Source organism: Pyrgilauda ruficollis, unplaced genomic scaffold (assembly GCF_017590135.1).
Source record: "Pyrgilauda ruficollis isolate IOZ18807 unplaced genomic scaffold, ASM1759013v1 scaffold54, whole genome shotgun sequence".
Taxonomy (NCBI): Eukaryota; Metazoa; Chordata; class Aves; order Passeriformes; family Passeridae; genus Pyrgilauda; species Pyrgilauda ruficollis.
In genome coordinates this window covers 858,608-875,783 of record NW_024527044.1, presented here as the reverse complement: position 1 = coordinate 875,783, position 17,176 = coordinate 858,608, and the positions used below count along the sequence as shown (strand labels likewise).

The 17,176-nt window shown below is 36.6% G+C and overlaps 1 protein-coding gene across 1 annotated transcript in view; it reads left to right on the top strand.

Annotated features, from left to right (window-relative positions):
- WDR35 (WD repeat domain 35) overlaps positions 1 to 17,176 on the top strand; it is a 42,169-nt gene that overhangs the window by 10,303 nt on the left and 14,690 nt on the right. The window contains exons 10-15 of the mRNA XM_041480869.1: positions 1,004 to 1,189; positions 3,828 to 3,888; positions 12,394 to 12,538; positions 13,805 to 13,874; positions 14,626 to 14,679; positions 16,409 to 16,518. Coding sequence (XP_041336803.1) covers positions 1,004 to 1,189; positions 3,828 to 3,888; positions 12,394 to 12,538; positions 13,805 to 13,874; positions 14,626 to 14,679; positions 16,409 to 16,518 — 626 coding nt within the window. The remainder of the gene's footprint in view (positions 1 to 1,003; positions 1,190 to 3,827; positions 3,889 to 12,393; positions 12,539 to 13,804; positions 13,875 to 14,625; positions 14,680 to 16,408; positions 16,519 to 17,176) is intronic.

Here is a 17,176-nt window from a genome sequence, read left to right as displayed (position 1 = left end):
AGACAGAGGAGGTTTTAAATTAACAGGACAGTAAAAACTATTAATTGAGCTGATCTTTTTCTAACCTATTCATAGTTTGCAGGAGTTGTAATACTAGTTTAGAGTCTCTGGGCCTATTCTAGAAGTTCTTCTGTTGATGCTGTAGTTTATCACTTTGGTTTCATTTCCTGAGGAGTGTGGGAGCCTCTCTTGCCAACACTAATAAGCTTTCTCTTCTCCCTCTCTAGTAGATGTTGATGCAGAGAATTCTATTAGATTTTCTACAATTCCATCGTCTATCTTTAAGATTTTTGCTTCATGTCTCATTTGACAGCTTCACCTCCTTCCTATTTTCTGATTCTGTTGTATTAGAAAGGATTTTCATTATTATATTTTGTACTTTGAATCAGTCAAATGCAATAAATGTATCCTCATGTATATTCTTTCTTTTGCCTTTTTGCCCTTTCTCCTACTTGTTACAGCAATAATTACATTCTTCTGGGAGGAGGGGAGGGGTTTTCTCATGGTGCTAATACAGAAGAAGTGATGTGAGTTATTACAGTGCTCCTATATGATTGCACTGTTAAAGGTATTTATTGTATTTCCTTTGGGAAATGAACTTCAGGTTTCTGAATCAGTAGTCACAAAGCAAGCATTTTCATGGCAAAAACCATCATCACACTGGGTATTTCTGAATACCTGCTGAATTATATAAATATACCTGCTGAACAAGGAGGAAACAGGGCAAAGTGAGATCTTGTCACATTTTAAGGTTGATCCTTTGGTTCTGAAGGTGACAGAAAAAGCTTGCTGTGATAGAAATGCTTCTTTTGCCAGTTTAATATTATTCCAATATCTTACTATGTGAGCTGTGTTCTCATAATAAATCAGTTTGTCACTTGACAGGTAAGAAATATTGAATACTAGTTGTGTATATGAAATAAACTCTTTCATGGCTGGAACAATTCATTATTGAATTAGTATAATTTCTGATTGTTTTTACCAACATTGTCTTTCTTGGCAGTGGGGTTACTGTTCCAATACCGTTGTTTACGCCTATACCCGAGCGGACCGCCCAGAGTGCTGTGTGGTCTTTTGGGACACAAAAAACAATGAGAAATACGTGAAATATGTCAAGAGCCTTATTTCCATAACAACTTATGGGGACTTCTGTGTTTTAGCAACTAAAGCAGATGAAAATCAGCCTCAGGTAAAATCTGTCTTAATTTTCAATTGAAATGCTCTGTTCCACATGTCAGTTCTTTACAGCCAGAATAAGATGAAATGTAAAAGTCTGAATCTGCCTTAGAGTTGTGTCAGTTGTCATTTGACAGAATGGTGTGAATGGGCTCAGTGTTCAAAACCATAGAATCCCAACAAAGTATCTGATTCAAAGTAACTGCATCTACAGATCAACTCCTTGTTGCCCTTAGTTACCTAATAAAAACTGCAACCTTCCAGATGAATGTTTCTTCAGAAATATTTGAAACAGTTCTCCAGAGACAAGGTAAAAGCATCAGAATGGTAATGAATATTTTGTCAGTCAGAAATGGAAAAAAAGGAGCAATTTTTTAGGTGATATAAGTTACATTTTACTGCAAACTTCTTTGTTTATTAATTTATTTTATGTGTAATCACAATTGATAAATGTATTCTTTGGTTTATGAACGTTCTGTTAGTGTTACATGATGCTGTTACATGATTTTTCCTGTGTAATCATTTCAGAATTATTTTCTGTATCACTTATATATTGCTTACAAAGGAGGAGCAGGAGACAGAGTCATTTGGTGCCATGGTAAAAAACCCCAAACATGCTGTGGTGCTGCTTTGCTTCATTGTGTTATAAATGGTATACTGTCATATGGATTGAAAACATGGGATTGTGGCCATAAACATTTGGTGAAGTTGAGTGCAGTAAAATAATTTTTTTTCTGAATTGTCATTTTAAAGGAGGAAACAAACAGTTGAGAGACTTAGTGTAACTCTATTGGGCATAAATAAGAGATTTAATTTTCACACTTGAAAATTACAGGTAGTAAGGACCTATCATTTGTTTGGAAATGGCTCCAGTGTAATTATTAACACTGAGTTGCCAGGTTTTAGGAAATGAAGTGCATAGGCTTATGGATAGCAGTTCATTAGAGTTGTTGTCTGAAAAACTGATTTGGTTTACAAGAGATTTTGGTCATTAGAATTGTGGTTTCAGAATGGCAGAATTTAAGCAATAGCTAATGGGAAAAAAATTACTTAATTTCAGCAGGACGTGTTTAAAGATATTGCAAAATTGTCAGTAAATTAAGAAGTACTTCATGTTGATTTCCATAACAAGGCTGGATAAATCAGCCAATGGAAACTCCCTGCCCTGGCACCTTGTGTGGGTCATACAGCCTGTCTTGGATACTGTTACTCCATTACTCCTTGACAGGCTCTGATCTGCTGACTTGGAGTCTCAGAAATTACTAGAAAGGGCATAAAAGAGAAATTTATTGGAGACTGAATGGGGGGTAATTTACCAGAGAAGAATTAATGTAAAGATGATGGAAATGAAAAACAGAGTTAATAAAGCCATGTGTGTTTTCCTACACAGGCAGAGGCACAACATATTTTTTGAAAATAGAAATCTGAGAATGCTGGTGAAAAGTTTTAACTCATGAACAAAGAAATAAAAATACTATTTTTGTGAGGTACTTATTGGTGGCCAAACCGGAAAAAAAAATAATGAAAAGAAATCCATGTTCAACTCTTTTTCTTTGGAAGAATGAAGTTCATACAGTAGGTGAAAAGCTAAATTGAGCTGCTCTCATGTGATGAATAAGATGTCAGTCTATCAGTTTAAAAGGGTAGCTGTACAGTTACTGTAGTCTGCTACCACAATTACGTGGATTGTTCAGGAGGTGAAAGAGCCATGAAAAACTAATTATCTTTTATCTCCTGGAGAGTCAGGGTAACAGCTCATGGGTAATTCACATTTTGGTAGCCCTGTATATTGTATTTATTTTAAGTTTAAAAACTTGACAATAAAAGTTGGTCCTTTACTTCCACACTTCTCATTCAAGGCATTTCCCTATGCAATAACCATTAAGATATTTAATCCTTGATTAGACCTGAAGAAATAAATACATAAACTGCAACAATGAAGCATTATTATTGAGCGAATTGTTATGTATTTGCATCTTCCTGAATTTAACAGCCCAGTCTCTGAGGTAACTGTGCTATTAAAGCCTTCCTGAGTGAGATTACAAGAAGGCAAAAATTTAAAAAACCCCCTCCTCACTTTTGTGGTACCTGTGATACTGCAGGGCAGAGGGAGAGCCTTACTGACAATTCTCCCCACACTGTTACCCTCTTGGAGGTTCAAGGAGGTGGAGATCTGCAAAGGATAGAACAAAGATCCTAACTGCTGGGAGTTTATTAGATTACCTTTTTCATGAGCAGCTGATGAGAATGAAATCCCTGAGTCAGGGGTGTATTGTGCCTGTAAATACTCTCAGCGCAGCCTGTGCCTCACTCAGCAGCAGAGGAGACGCTGCCTGCCTTGCCCATGTGTTGTCTTTGGATTTCGCCTGGTAGATTTGCTCCCATGCATAAAGCAGGTGGTTACTTGCCTGTTTTGTGCTTGTTCTTAATTTATAGTGGTAATTGGCAAATAACTCTCATTTACTCTCAGTTGCTCTCATGCTTATGCTGCTTTATATTTGCTACAGTCGTGGTCTCTGTGTTTTCTGTTGCTGATGAGCATGAGAATGTGTGGCGTGGGTTATGAGATGCACCTTCACAGAAAACTCTGTACAGCTTACTGATCTACAAAAAGTGTGGTAGTAATGACACTTGCTTTTATTTCCACACAGTATGTGCTGGTTCTCTGCAATTCTATTGGCACGCCCTTGGACCCAAAATATATTGATATTGGTAAGCAACTTGCAATAGTCTTATTCTGTAATCTGTGTTGGAATTGACCTGTTAGTTAGCTTTTAGTAAAGAAAATGGCTTATCAAACCAGTAACATTCCTTGTCAAATTGGCTGAGCTTAAACTGATTCTTCCAGTTAATGCAAACTATGGATAATATAATTTTTAAAAATTGCTACTTTTATTTTTTTTTAATGGATGTCTTTTGGCAATTCAGATTTTCCTTCTCAACAGTGGTAATTCAACTTCTTTATAAGAAAATGTACTTTGAAAAGGGTCCAGTTGTATCAAAGGAAGTGAAATAATTAGATTTGGACTTTCATTTAAAAATAACTTGTTGCTGCTTCCCAAATAACTTTACTTAAACATCAATTTCTTGTGTTTCAGTGTTGAAAATATCCTTGTCTTCATCACAATTGTTTTATCTAAGTAGTTTCAGATTATAAATTAAAATTCTATTTTAAAAAATCAGTGGATTATAACACAAGTATGAGTACACCCCTAAATCCTCACTAGTGCTGAATTCCAGGCTTTCCCTACTGCTTGTTTGCTGCAGGTGTGGTACAGAACATTGCCAAGTAATCGTAAGCCACTGTTTTCTGTGATTTTTGCTTGACAATAAAGATCATTGATGATTTTCCCTTTAAACAGATGAGGGAATTGTAGTCAAACTGACAAATTAATCAGTTTTTTGACTAATTAATCCACTTTTATTTGTTCCGGTTTTTGCTTTATTTTTGGTTTGTTACCCAAATAGATCTGAATTTGGATTCAGAGTAGACACTGTGAACCTGTTTGTGAAACTGTTTGCAGTTTTCTTTTTAAACCTTGATTCTTTGATTAACTTTTCTGTTTTGTTGCAAGGCTAAATAACTTATTTAAATTTTTAAAAATATTTATTTGCTTTTGAATGAGAGGGAAGACTCTATTATGACAAGAAACCTAATTTTTAAAATTTTAATAATGTAAATTGCCTTCTAGAGCCATTGTTTTATCCTCTTTGCAAAAAGAAACTTTTCTGGCTAAATTAGTCTCAGTGGAGAAGTTAGTTTAAAGTGCTAATACTTGGTATTAATATTAAACAACAAACAGCCATTCTCTCTGATAAAATTGATGGGTAAAGTGTCTAGCAAAGTTTTGGTAAGATAGAAATGATGAGGAAAGTAAGGTGAAGAACAAGGAAGTAACAGCAATTCACAGAAGAATATAGGTAGGAAAAAAAATGTACCAAGGACTAGAAATAATCACGATCATAAATGATTATTTTCCTTTGCTTCTAAATGGTTTTATTCTTTATTATATATAAATTAAATTGTAGGTATCATTTTCTAATGTTCAATTTTTCAGTGGTAGCAGGAGGAAATCAGCTATGACGCATACATATATTTTGAAATTCATGCCCTATACTGTAGATCTTTATTAAAATTAAGAGTATACTCTGGTGAATCAGTTTGACTACTCTGTCATATGGAAAGTTTATGAAATATTGTGGTAGTTTTAGTCTTGTGATTTCTGGTTTTGTCCCTTTGATGTCCTCTTGCCACCTTTTGCAATAGAGGGGCCATATCAGAATCTGAAAGAATAACATGTCCAAGAGGTTCAATACCAAAAGGTTTCCCAAGACTGGAGGAAAAAACATCAATAAGACAACCAAACAATGCCCTCCCCTGCCAAAAAAAACCCAAACAACCCAAACCAAAAAACCTAAATCCAAACCAGAATCCCATGAAGTAAGGTGATGTGATGGGTGGTGGTGGTGTGAATTTGGTGTGTGTTTTGTCCATGTCCCATCTCTGCTCCTTATCAGATGTCTACACTGTGCCCACTGGTTTCTTGGATTTACTTGGCAGGCAGGATTGGGGTGGTGGGAGAGGGTTCAGGGACTTAGAGGGAGTAGTTCTTCTCATTTCTGCAGCTGACATCTAAAATAAGTGGAGTGAATCATTGATGAAGGGGGTCTCTTTGCTCTCCACTGGGTATGAAGAAGCCCAGGGCAGCCAGCTCATCTCTGTCAGAGATGTCTAAAATTAGGTGAGATGAATCCCACTCACTGTTAAAATTAGCTTTGCATGTACATGTCTAACTGTGCATTTAAACTCTTTGCTTTGCACTAGAAAAGTGTTCAGTTTATGTGAACTTTCTGAGTCTATCTGTGAGAGTTTAATTTTTTTATTTTATTATAAACAAAGACTTTATGATTCCGCCAGTAAGACCCATCTCCTACAGCTGCCTGTACACAAGAGAAGAATCTTTTTCAGTAACTGGGAACACTTAAAAAGAAAGGCTATTTAATTGAAAAATGCTGTTGTTTTTCCAACTGTACTTGAATTGTGCTGGAGAGATTGAACAGTTTCTTCCTTTAGCATAACAAAGCTTTCTGCACTCTACTGCTGTTCCCTCCAGTACTGGAGGACCAGCTAAGTGCATAGAATTGCTCTTCCCTAGAGTGAGTTGACTTGTGAAAATGCTGGGCCTTACAATGTTCAGCCTCATAGATGGACAAATACCTGAGGTTAGGAATATTTACATTTTTGAGTCCTGAAAAATTTCTGTAGCCTCAATTACAAGCGAGTCTTTCATTGCTGTATTACACAGCCAAAGATTCAACCTTTTTTTTTTAATATATGCGTCCTGTAAGACTCCTTTAAAGTTTGCTCTCTAAACTTGAAGATGGGATTGAAGGTAAAAGTGAAAAGCAAATGCCTATAAATGCAACTCTTTTGGAACACATTGTGCTGGTTTCATCATCATTACTTTCCTCTTTTTGTAAAATTTAAAAATGCAACTTTATAGAACAACTAGAAATATTTACAAGGTAAGGTCAGTTGGTGTGAGAGGTTGACAGCTGTACATAGTCGAGGTCCTATTGTACAGTATATCATGCTGTTTATCACAGTTGGAGCTTTTTGGCAGTAGGAGTGTAATTGTTCCAGTTTGACAGCATGCTGAACTTAAGCAGCTGTCTAGCCTTGCAGAAGTCAGTAGAGAGAAAAGACCTTGTAAAACCTTAAGGGCAGGAGACCTTTCTGAAAGTTCTCTAAGATTCTGGTTGATGCATGATTTCTAACAAAATAATTGTCCTTCTGCTCTGTTCATAAATGAGGAAAATCAGCATTAATTAAATCAATTATCTGTTGAGAGTCATTATTAATAGTTTAAGAAATAAGCAGTTAAACATTAACTTCTCTTTTATTCAAGATAATTGGATGGGTGTTACTGACTTACAAAAAATGCTATTATCTATTTGTAAAATTCTTTTTTCCCCCCTTTTCTTTCTGCTAATACAAATTTTCAGGTTATTTTCTTTTCGTAAACTAATAAATTGTTGCATAAAGTTCTGTCCATAAAAAGTGAAGTAATTTTTGTTTTGAACTCTTGTACTTAAGTGCCATCTTGTACTAAGTGCAATCTTACAGAGTGGCTTAAATACACTTAGGTTGTTATTTGATTTTCATAAATGCTGCTGAAAAATGATTTCTTATTTCATGGAATGTCCTCAACAGACCACTTGGTATCTGCGTGCTCCTGCCTTTTCGTGAGTGTGTGCTCTTCACTACCATGAGTCTAAACTGTATTTTTTGGCTGTCTGTAATTACTGCAAATTGAACGGGCACTATCTGTGGTTTCTAGCAGACTGCCCCTTGTTGGAACAAGAATCACCTGGAGCTCTACAGAGCATAAAGGGTTTACTCCTCCTTGAGACTTAGGTGCCTTGCAGGCCTCTTGGGCAAAGCCTCTTGGACTTTGTCCTGGTAGGACATGGATAGTGGAGAAAAAAGACTGCTCATGTAGGAATGCTAGGTAGCTGACAGAGCATTTAAATAATGCATCTGAGAACGTGTGTTAAGACACAATTTGTCTGAATTGTCAATTTATAATATTTTATAATGCTGTTTCAACAAAGCACTATTAATCTCCTAATGACAAAGAAATTGTGACATTATGCAATGTTTGATTCACCCTCAGAGATGTAAATCTTTTGTTGTTGGGCTCTAAGCCAGTAGCTCAAGTAAGGCTCAAAAAAAGAAGTGCTTATTTCCTTTATTCTGTTGAATTTTTAATTATGTCATTAGCTTTCTAATGTTTGTCTCTTGATGATAGCAGTAAAGGATTAATCAGTCATTATCTGATGAAGGGCCGTCACTTAAGCTTTCTTTAGACATTGATGGGTGGTTACACTTTCAGCTGTTCCTCATACTGCTTTTTATTTTGTCCAAAGGCATTTTGCTTCCCCTGCTTCCTGTGCCTTGTGTTTGAGGTCCTTCACAATAGCTCGTGTTTGCTAGCTCATAAATTACTCTTTTCTTCATTGTCTTAACATTACTGCATTCCATCCTACTCTGGGACAAAAATTAACCAACACAGTGTCTTCTGTGCTTTTACAGGCTCACAGTCTTTCTGTCAATGTCCTTTGATGAATAACTAAATATAAACTACAGAAGGTTAAATATCTTGTTATATAATATCTTTTTAATGGAAACACAACAGATGGTATCTGCTAAGAAAAGGTCACTCAGGCTGGATTATATCATCTTCTTACATGTGCTTAGGAGCACTGACATAGTGAAGTGTTGAGTTATCTTTCAAGTGTGTGTTAGCACCCAGTGAAATTCATACAACAGCTTGACCAACATACAGGTGGATTAAAGGCAGAGCTGGAGTCCTGCCCAGGTGTCTTGCCTCTCTCCTGGATGCCTTAACAGGGATGACTGAACTACATGTGAAAAGCACTTGAATTGCTGTTACTTAGTTGATCCTTTTAATGTAAATTGTAACAGATTTTGAATATTTATGTTCTGTAAACTGTGCTTGTTCATGACTTGTCCCACATGTCCCAACATGTTCAGTTGTCCCTGCTGTTGTCTGACGTTTTCTTCCATTTGTAAGTCAACACTTGTAGAGATATGTGAATCAAGCTCTAAAATTAGGTGGATTTATTGATTAGACTAAGTTCTTTCCAGTTTCTCAGGAACAGCCTGTAACAGACTTGTATGAAAACAACAGTTTAATATTGTGTCTGTCAAATTGCTTCCTTTCCATCAGATTTCAGTGGGATCACTTGTCTTTCTTGTTTGTGTGTGCTATCTCATAGACTAGAAAGGTCTCAGCCTTTTCATGTGGTGAAGTAATGTAGTCATGCATTGTTTGATTTCTGTCTGTATTTTTATAAGAAGATTAGACATTGAAGCAGGTGTTTTCTAACAGCTTTGAAGTGAGATGGAGTGTGTGTGTATGAAATGCAAACATTGTAGAAGGTTATTCAAGATTCCTGGGTATATAGGAAAGAAAGTTTCTTTCCTTCAGGGAGGAGGCTTTATGAAGGAATAGTGAAGAGAAATGAGGTGAGAATAGAAAGGAGGGCCAGAAAGAATTTAAAGGGCAGTTGTTTCACATGTTTGAGTTATTTTGCTGGGGATGGTTTGTTTAGCCCTTTTCAGTATTTGATCAGCACCTGAAAAGTGAAGCACCTGTTTAAATGTTTCGCTCACATATTTTCAGCATCTGAAAATTAAGTATTAAGACATTAATACTGAAGTTGATTATCTGCAAAATCAGCAGGAAGAACTCAACAGTGTAAGAAGTTTACATATTGAGCACAGAAAGCTGCTGTGCAGTGGAAATGCTGAGCAGAGGAGTATCCAAATCTCTTGCCTCCTTCAGTCATTAGGTGCTTGTGTTTCTGTCTGCTTAATAGTCAGAGCACAGGTTCTGTGAAGGGCACTGATGCTCAGGTGAGCAGCACCTGCTGGTAAATCAATGCTGCTGTATAAGATGGTATTTCCCTACACTAAAGGAAACTTAAGTAGTTAAACCAGCTGCCTGGAAAGAATTCTAGATCTTCCTCAGCCTGAAGGGATTGAAATGAGCATATTGTCTTTCCTTCTCTGCCCAGCAACAGCCCAAACTTGAAGAGACTGGGACATTCTTCCCTCATGTTGAATTTATGCTGTCATGCAATCAAGAAGGAAAACATTTTAGGAACAGAGCATAGCCCAGTGTGGAAGGCTCTGAGGTGAGAATGTGGAATGGAATACTTTCAGTTGGAGGGGACTGACAAGGATCAGCCAGTCCAGGATCACTCCAGGGCTGACCAAAAGCATGTTGCTAAGGGTATTGTCCAAATGCTTCTTAAACACTGACAGGCTTGGGGCACTGACCACATCTCCAGGAAGTTGGTCCAGTGAGTGTCCAACTCCTTGTAAAGAAATGTTTCATAGTGTCCAGACTTGGATTTAAGTTTCTTTTTCCACAGATTTTTCTGTTTGTGACGTTTTATTCAATGACTGACTAATATAAAATGCTAAAACAGTCCTAGAAAGAATGCCATGTGTCCTACTTTTATGCAATTGTTGAAGTTATACAGGCAATTCTGTAAAAGCATCAGTTCCCACAGAGATGCTGCTCTCTCAGATGTAGCTCTGCATGATCTGATCCTGATGATTATGTCTCTGTGCTGTGCCCTGCAATTTCACATTTGGCTTAAATCCAGTCATTGCTGAGCCTGTTGTTGCAAAGAAGGGAAGGGCCTGCCCTCCATGCTGGCTGCTCATTCCTGCCTGCTCCAGCATTTGTGATTTTCTCTTTAATCCAACTTAATGTAATCTTTTATTTATTTAATTTTGAGGTCGGTTAGATGAATGAACTGATCAAACTTAGTCTGTTATCCAGCTGCTGCTAGAGCTGATATGAAAGAAGTGGCAGGAAAATGTGTCAGGGGTTGGTGTGTATGTGCTTTTTGGCAGCAACTGTTGGTTTAGTCTTAGGCATGTTCATAAAACACCTAATTGGTTGTATTCCTGTGGATAAAGCATGGATACTTTGGCATCTTCTTCTGGATCACAACATACCATATATGAACAACTTTTTTTCCCAGATTCTGGTGTGCACAAGTTAAGTTTTTTCCCAGATTTCAAGGTGTGCACAAGTTAAGTTTAGGCTCTGTGGAAGCTGTAAATCAAGGGGAGAGTCACCTCTTGAGTGTGAGGAATGCCCATGACTTCAGATGTTGGTATGGCAATGTGATTTAACATTGTCTTGGACCACAAGTATTCAAATGTTGACTATGTTGAGTTCAAATATGAGGCTTAGTACAAGTGCTGTGATTTGAACAAACCTTATTCCCTCACAGGTCAGGAAATTATCATGTTTCATTTTTAAAGGATAAAAGCATTGGTTGTTATGTCACATATAGCTGGAAGTTAATAAAAAACCAGAGCAAACACATAGGATTTGTTAATGTTTTTGATGAAACAGGAGACTCTATCCTTCAGTTTGAATGTGACTAATTATTGAAATGAATGTGTCTAAGTACATGAAATACATGAGTTGCATATAATGTAAACAATTGTGCTGCTCATGTTAAGCATCATCTCTAAGCCTTCTTGCCCAGTATTGACATTTTTACTAAAAAGTATTCTGCAGCCATTAGGTAGCTTATATAATCCTCTTGGTTTCAAAGAAATGAAATCTGTTCAACCAATCTTCCCCCATCTGTCTCTTGTAGCACTGCTCTTCTATGTGGCAGGCTTATAGCTCCCTCCAGAGTTCCATTCTCTGCTAAAATACAGAGGAGAAAAAAATAAAAGAGATTCCCTGTAAAAGAATTGTATTTTCTACTCACATCATGTTATCTGCATGACTCAGTGTTCCACTACCAGGCTGGTTTGCACAATTATTTTGAATTTATCTAGCTTTTTTTTTGGTATCATAATGATTTACTTGTAGAACTTAAAGACATTGACTGATTTTCATACTAGGTTTCTTTATTTTTCTATGCCTTCACTGTTTTGGTTTTTTTCTTTTATTTTTTTTTCACTGAGCATGGACAGCGGGAATGAGATACTCAGTTTGTGCGCACATTCTAAATGGAATTTGGGCTGAAGTAAAGAAAATGTCCTGCATTCTTACACTGTGATTTTTTGCTATAATAAAGTAAGACTAAGTGTACAGTCTGCTAAATATTTAATTTGTTGCCATTCAGATAAAAAGTTGATATTGAGCCCAGCTATTAACTAACGTACAAACAGCATTTCTAGGTCTTGTCTAACTTAAAATTTATGAATTGTTTTTAAGAAAACAAGTCTCTTCTAGGTTGTCAACTTCTGAATAGCCTTAAATATGTCAGATATGGAAGTATTTGATAGATCTTGTTAAGGAGATTCGAGATGTTCCTGAGCTGGTCATTAACCTGAAAGTTTGTCTATATGTATTTGCTGTTTTCTGCATTAGTGCATGAAGATTTGCTGAAATAGCAGGGAGAGGAAAGTGTTAATGGTAAAATCAGAACTTGTAAAGAAGTTCTCTGTTCTTCTGGACAAGGCCACAGAATTTGTTACCAGCTAATGAAAACTGCTGTTAGGTTGTGTGTGGGCAGATTTTTTGGTTGTTATTTTTTGCATTTAATATATGGGTGTATGTTTTCATCCATCTTGGAAAAAATGTATGAATCAGCATCTTCTCCAATGCTTGCTGCTCTAATTTTGCAACTCCTTGGGTTTTGTAACAGAGCCATTGTTCGTCACAATGACCAGAACTCACGTGATCGCGGCTTCCAAAGTAGCGTTTTACGTCTGGCAGTATCGGGTGGCCAAGAAGCTCACAGCCATGGAAATCAATCAGCTGGCACGGACCAGGAAAGAAGGCAGGGAAAGGTTTGTCTTCAGGCTTTGTCATTTCTCTTCCTCTGCTCTGGTATCATTGATAAGGTGGATTCTGCCATGTCTAAAATGCAAACCCTTGTCCTCTCATTTTTCTAACCGGGTTTGTTGACTTTCAGGCCTGTAAGATGATATACTAGTTTTGTATAATGGCCATGTGTTTGTTATCCACATCCCTCAGGTGTTTTCAGATTGGTTTCAGTTCAGTGTCTCCATTTGCTTGCTGCATGTTTTCCTTACAGAGCTGTGGGTCTTGATGCCTTTTTACCCCTCTCCTGTTTCTCGTCCATGCTCTTAGTTTCCAGGCTGCTCTATTCCCTCTGATAACTTTAACTGCTTCTCGTCTGTCATTGCCTGTAAGAACTTAGTCTGTCCAGGTGGCTCTTCTCTAATACACTTGTGTCTGGTTGTGGCTTTGGCAACTAATCCTGTATGGGCTTTTATCCTCTCAAACCAAACAAGCCAAAGTCAACATTGTTTTGCTTCCAAAATAGTTCTTTCCTAGGTGCTCATTTGTGGCATTAACTTTTCTGTCACCTCCACAAAGCTTGCAGCTTTGTTATGGTTTTCTTTTTAGTTATTTTAAGTGTTCTTCCATATAATCTTTACACCATATCATCTTTCTATAAACCTGCCATCTCCTGTCACCATATATTTCTAATAATGAGTAATTATTTGTACATGATGTAATAACTTGCATTGTTGTAGGACCTGGATGTCCTAGCCTTGGACAAGATTATAAATAGATAAAAATATCGAAAAATGTAGTTACTTGTAATTCAGCATTAATGAGGATTTTAGCATTCTAAAATCTTTCCTAATGCTGCTTTTGAAGGCAGATGTGTTGAATAATACCGTAATACATAAGTTTTTATGGATGTGAAGGTGAAGTGCTTTGTAATTACGGAGAAGAACCTGGGGAAATATGGACGTGCATGTTTGAAAAGGACAACTGAGTGATTGATGGTTTTCAGCAGGACACCTAACTGTAACAGGAGAAACTTACTGTTAAGGATGGAAGTTTACAGATCATAGGGGATAGACCTTGAGGAGCTGTGAAAGTGAAAGCAACTGCCATATCTTTATATCAATATAAAGCTGGTTTATCAAAGGGGATGCTTTTGAACATAAGAACAGGCATAGATTTTATTCTCTTCTCCAATCCCAATAGTTTCTTCTCCAAGGATGGAACATGCCGATGCTACCAAAGCTGATCCTTTCTTTGCACTCACTTTTTCTTCTAACTTTCCTTCTATACAGGATCTATCATATTGATGACACCTTATCAGGGTCTGGAGATGGTCAGCTTGATTACAGCAGAGCTTTTGAAGTGAGTGATGTTATGAACTAGTTTATTGTGGTGTCACTGGTAGCTTGAAAGAGCAGTAATTAGTGTTGATTTATTTATTTTCGTAGATTTTCATTAGTAGAAGTACATGGTTGTACTTAAAATTTCTTTTACTTTTACCTTTTTTACATAAGTGTTATGTTCCTTCCCTCTGCTTGGTGCTGTTACTGTGTCATTGTGTATTACTGGAAATATACAGCAAACTATAGAGAACATGGAAAAAGTATATTCTGGGTGTGCACAGTATATATAGACACCTGCTGTCTTCCTGGTCAGAAGCAGCTCCCCTTCAACAAAATATAACTTTGTTGAAACTCAGTAACCTTTATGATATTTTCTAGTATTTTTGGCCATTTTCACTTCATGTGTGTGTGCAAGTGCTGGCTGTCCTTACTAATATACCTGAAATTAATTACTTAACAGCTCTCACAAGCCAGGGATTGTTGCTTTCTTGTGTTTTCTGTTAAACACCTGTTATATTTCGGGTTTCTTATTTTTCTGTGGGGAGGGGCAGGAAAAGAAAGGAAACTATTAATATTATTGTTATGATTGCCATAGCAAAGACTACTGATACCATAAACTATGCACAGACTGTATGCTGACAAGGTTTGATAGCCCCTTTTCATGTGGCTACTTAGCAACACTCTTGTTTATTTAAATAACCTTCTTTCTTTAGCAGGGCATGCTTACCTTTGCAGTAAAACTGATACTGATATCACTTGTTTACTTTCAGGGAACAAGAGATCCAATTTGTGCAATAACAGCATCTGATAAGATACTCCTTGTGGTAAGCTACATGATTAACAGAACTCCTAATTGCCTCTTGGCTTGTAGGCATAAGATTCTCTATGTTCATTAGCAGTCATAATTTCAAAGCATTTCTGAATTTAGAAATTATACAGAAAAAATCTCTTTCTAAACTTCTTCAAAGATAACTTTAATGGTTTCTTTTGTTAACTTGGATTTTTTCTTTAGGAGGGCTAATTCACTAAGTACTTGCAATTTAATTACAGACTAGTTGACTGAGTTAATACTTACACATAGGATTTTATAAAGTCTAGGTCAGGACTTAATTCTGTAATCTGAGTCCTGAGAAGTCTCTTTGAGACAGTATGTTCTAGACACAAAGATTTACAAAGTTTGTCTGTTTACATATTAATGGTATAATGCATGGTACTATACTATATACAGATGGATGCACTTATGGATTATACAGTTGTGTGAGGTATTGAGTCATGCCAAAGAGCTGGTGCATTTTTTTGTTCTAAGCTGGAAAGTGATCTCATTAGATGAAGAAATTTATATGTGGGCTTTAAAGCAAGCTAACTGAACAGAACAAAGAGAGAGAACAGTGTTTCTTCCTGTTGTCTGCCCTCCAGGAAAGATCTTCTTTTGTCATGTTCTGATTCTAGTGTGGATTTTCGTTTGTTTTTTTTGTTTTATCCTTTGACTGGGTTTTACAAAATCAGAGGGTCATGGGAGACAGCATGAACAAAAGAAGTGTGATGGTTAATAGGTGACTATGGGATTGTTGCTGCTTGAAGAATATGAAAATGAACTTCTGACAATAATTAATCTGTGACTTTTTTTTTAAAAGGAAAGGAATGAGAGGAAATGCCTTTGAGACCAGATCTGGATAAATGTGCTGAAGCTGAATGCAAATGATAGTGGTTCAATTTTCTAACACTTCTGAACTAATCTGCTTTTTAGTCTATAGGGTATATGTATATGAAAAAGTCAAAAATGATAATTTATGCTGAGGATGTTAGGGACAGCTTTGGGGAAAGAGGGAAAACAAGGAATAAAGTTTTCACTCCTTTGAAATTTAGTGTTTATTCATATCCAACATAAGAGTTGAACAGCAGGCAAACCAAGCTGGATATGTTATTCATTTGACAGAAACACCATGAGAAAATAGGGGCAGTGATAATTTCATTTCAGGGATGTCACTCCTTTCACCCTGATGGCCTGATGGTATCTTGACGTGGGGAATCAGTGTTTCATTCAGCAAAATAAAGATAAACCACACTGGTACTTAGATTAGTTTTCTGTTACTCAAGGCTGTGAATAACCAGTATATTTTATAGCATTTCCTTTTAAATCTAGCTCTGGTCTTGCAGTAACTGGTGAGACTTGTTGGTAGGCAGACAGCCCCACATGAGCAGGGCTGTCCTGCTTTCAGATCTGGGCTGGTGCTGCTATATGGACCTCTCCTGTTTTATCATGTAGACCCTGTCTTGGAGGGTCATGGCTCCTGAAATTCTGTGAGCTAGATGTGGACTGTAACTGTTTGTTTTAACATCCCTGATTTAAGCAGATTGGTGATTGTAAAATCTTAGAGTATCTTGTTTAAATACCAGAATTCAAAACTTTTGGTGTGGTGATTCCCTCTTTTCACTCATGCTCTGTCACTTATCCCAAAGCTCTTTTGTCTGAAACAGCATATAAATAATACCATTTTAAGGGGTTTGCTGATGGACAAATTCTCTCACTAAGGTAGCATTGCTTTCCTCTAGGGAAGAGAATCTGGCATTATTCAGAGGTACAGCCTCCCTAGTGTGGCTGTGGTGCAGAGCTATACCCTGGACCATCGTGCCCATCAGCTGTCTTTGAACTGCAACTCCAGGTAAGTTACAGACCTGTTTCTACCACAGATATCCAATTTCAAAATGAAGCACTAAAATTTGTGAAAATACTAATTCTGTGAAATGTATAATTATATAATAATTATGTACTATTTTTAATTTAGTATAAACCATATATTAATTTTAGTTGTTCTTAATGGTTGCTTAACCATTTATTTATTGCTAATTATTTCCATCTGGATAGTCATTGTTCTGAGAGACTGTTAGTAAAGGTCTCCTATGTTTTACACCCTGTGTACATGAAAATACCTTTTTTTTATTAGATGAACCAAACATAACCTTCCTTTGATCATGACAGAAATTGATAAAATTATGTAATAACCTGAAATTTTATATCTATGACTTCTTTCTGTTTCTGTGTCCTAAAGCCTGGAAACTTTGTTCATCCCGTTTAATTTTCCATTGTTACAGGCTATAACTAGTGGTGATGTTTCTAGTAAGTCTGGTTCTCCTGAGCTTCATCTGTGCTAATACTGAAGTTGATTTCTACTCAACAGTTTTTTTTTTTTTTTTCCAAGAGACTGCATGAGAATGTTAGCAGAAAAGGCAAAAATACATAAAAATTTGCAAGGCAATTTTAATCACTTCAAAATAACTTTAACATTTCAAACAAAATTTCATAATGCATGTGTAGAGATC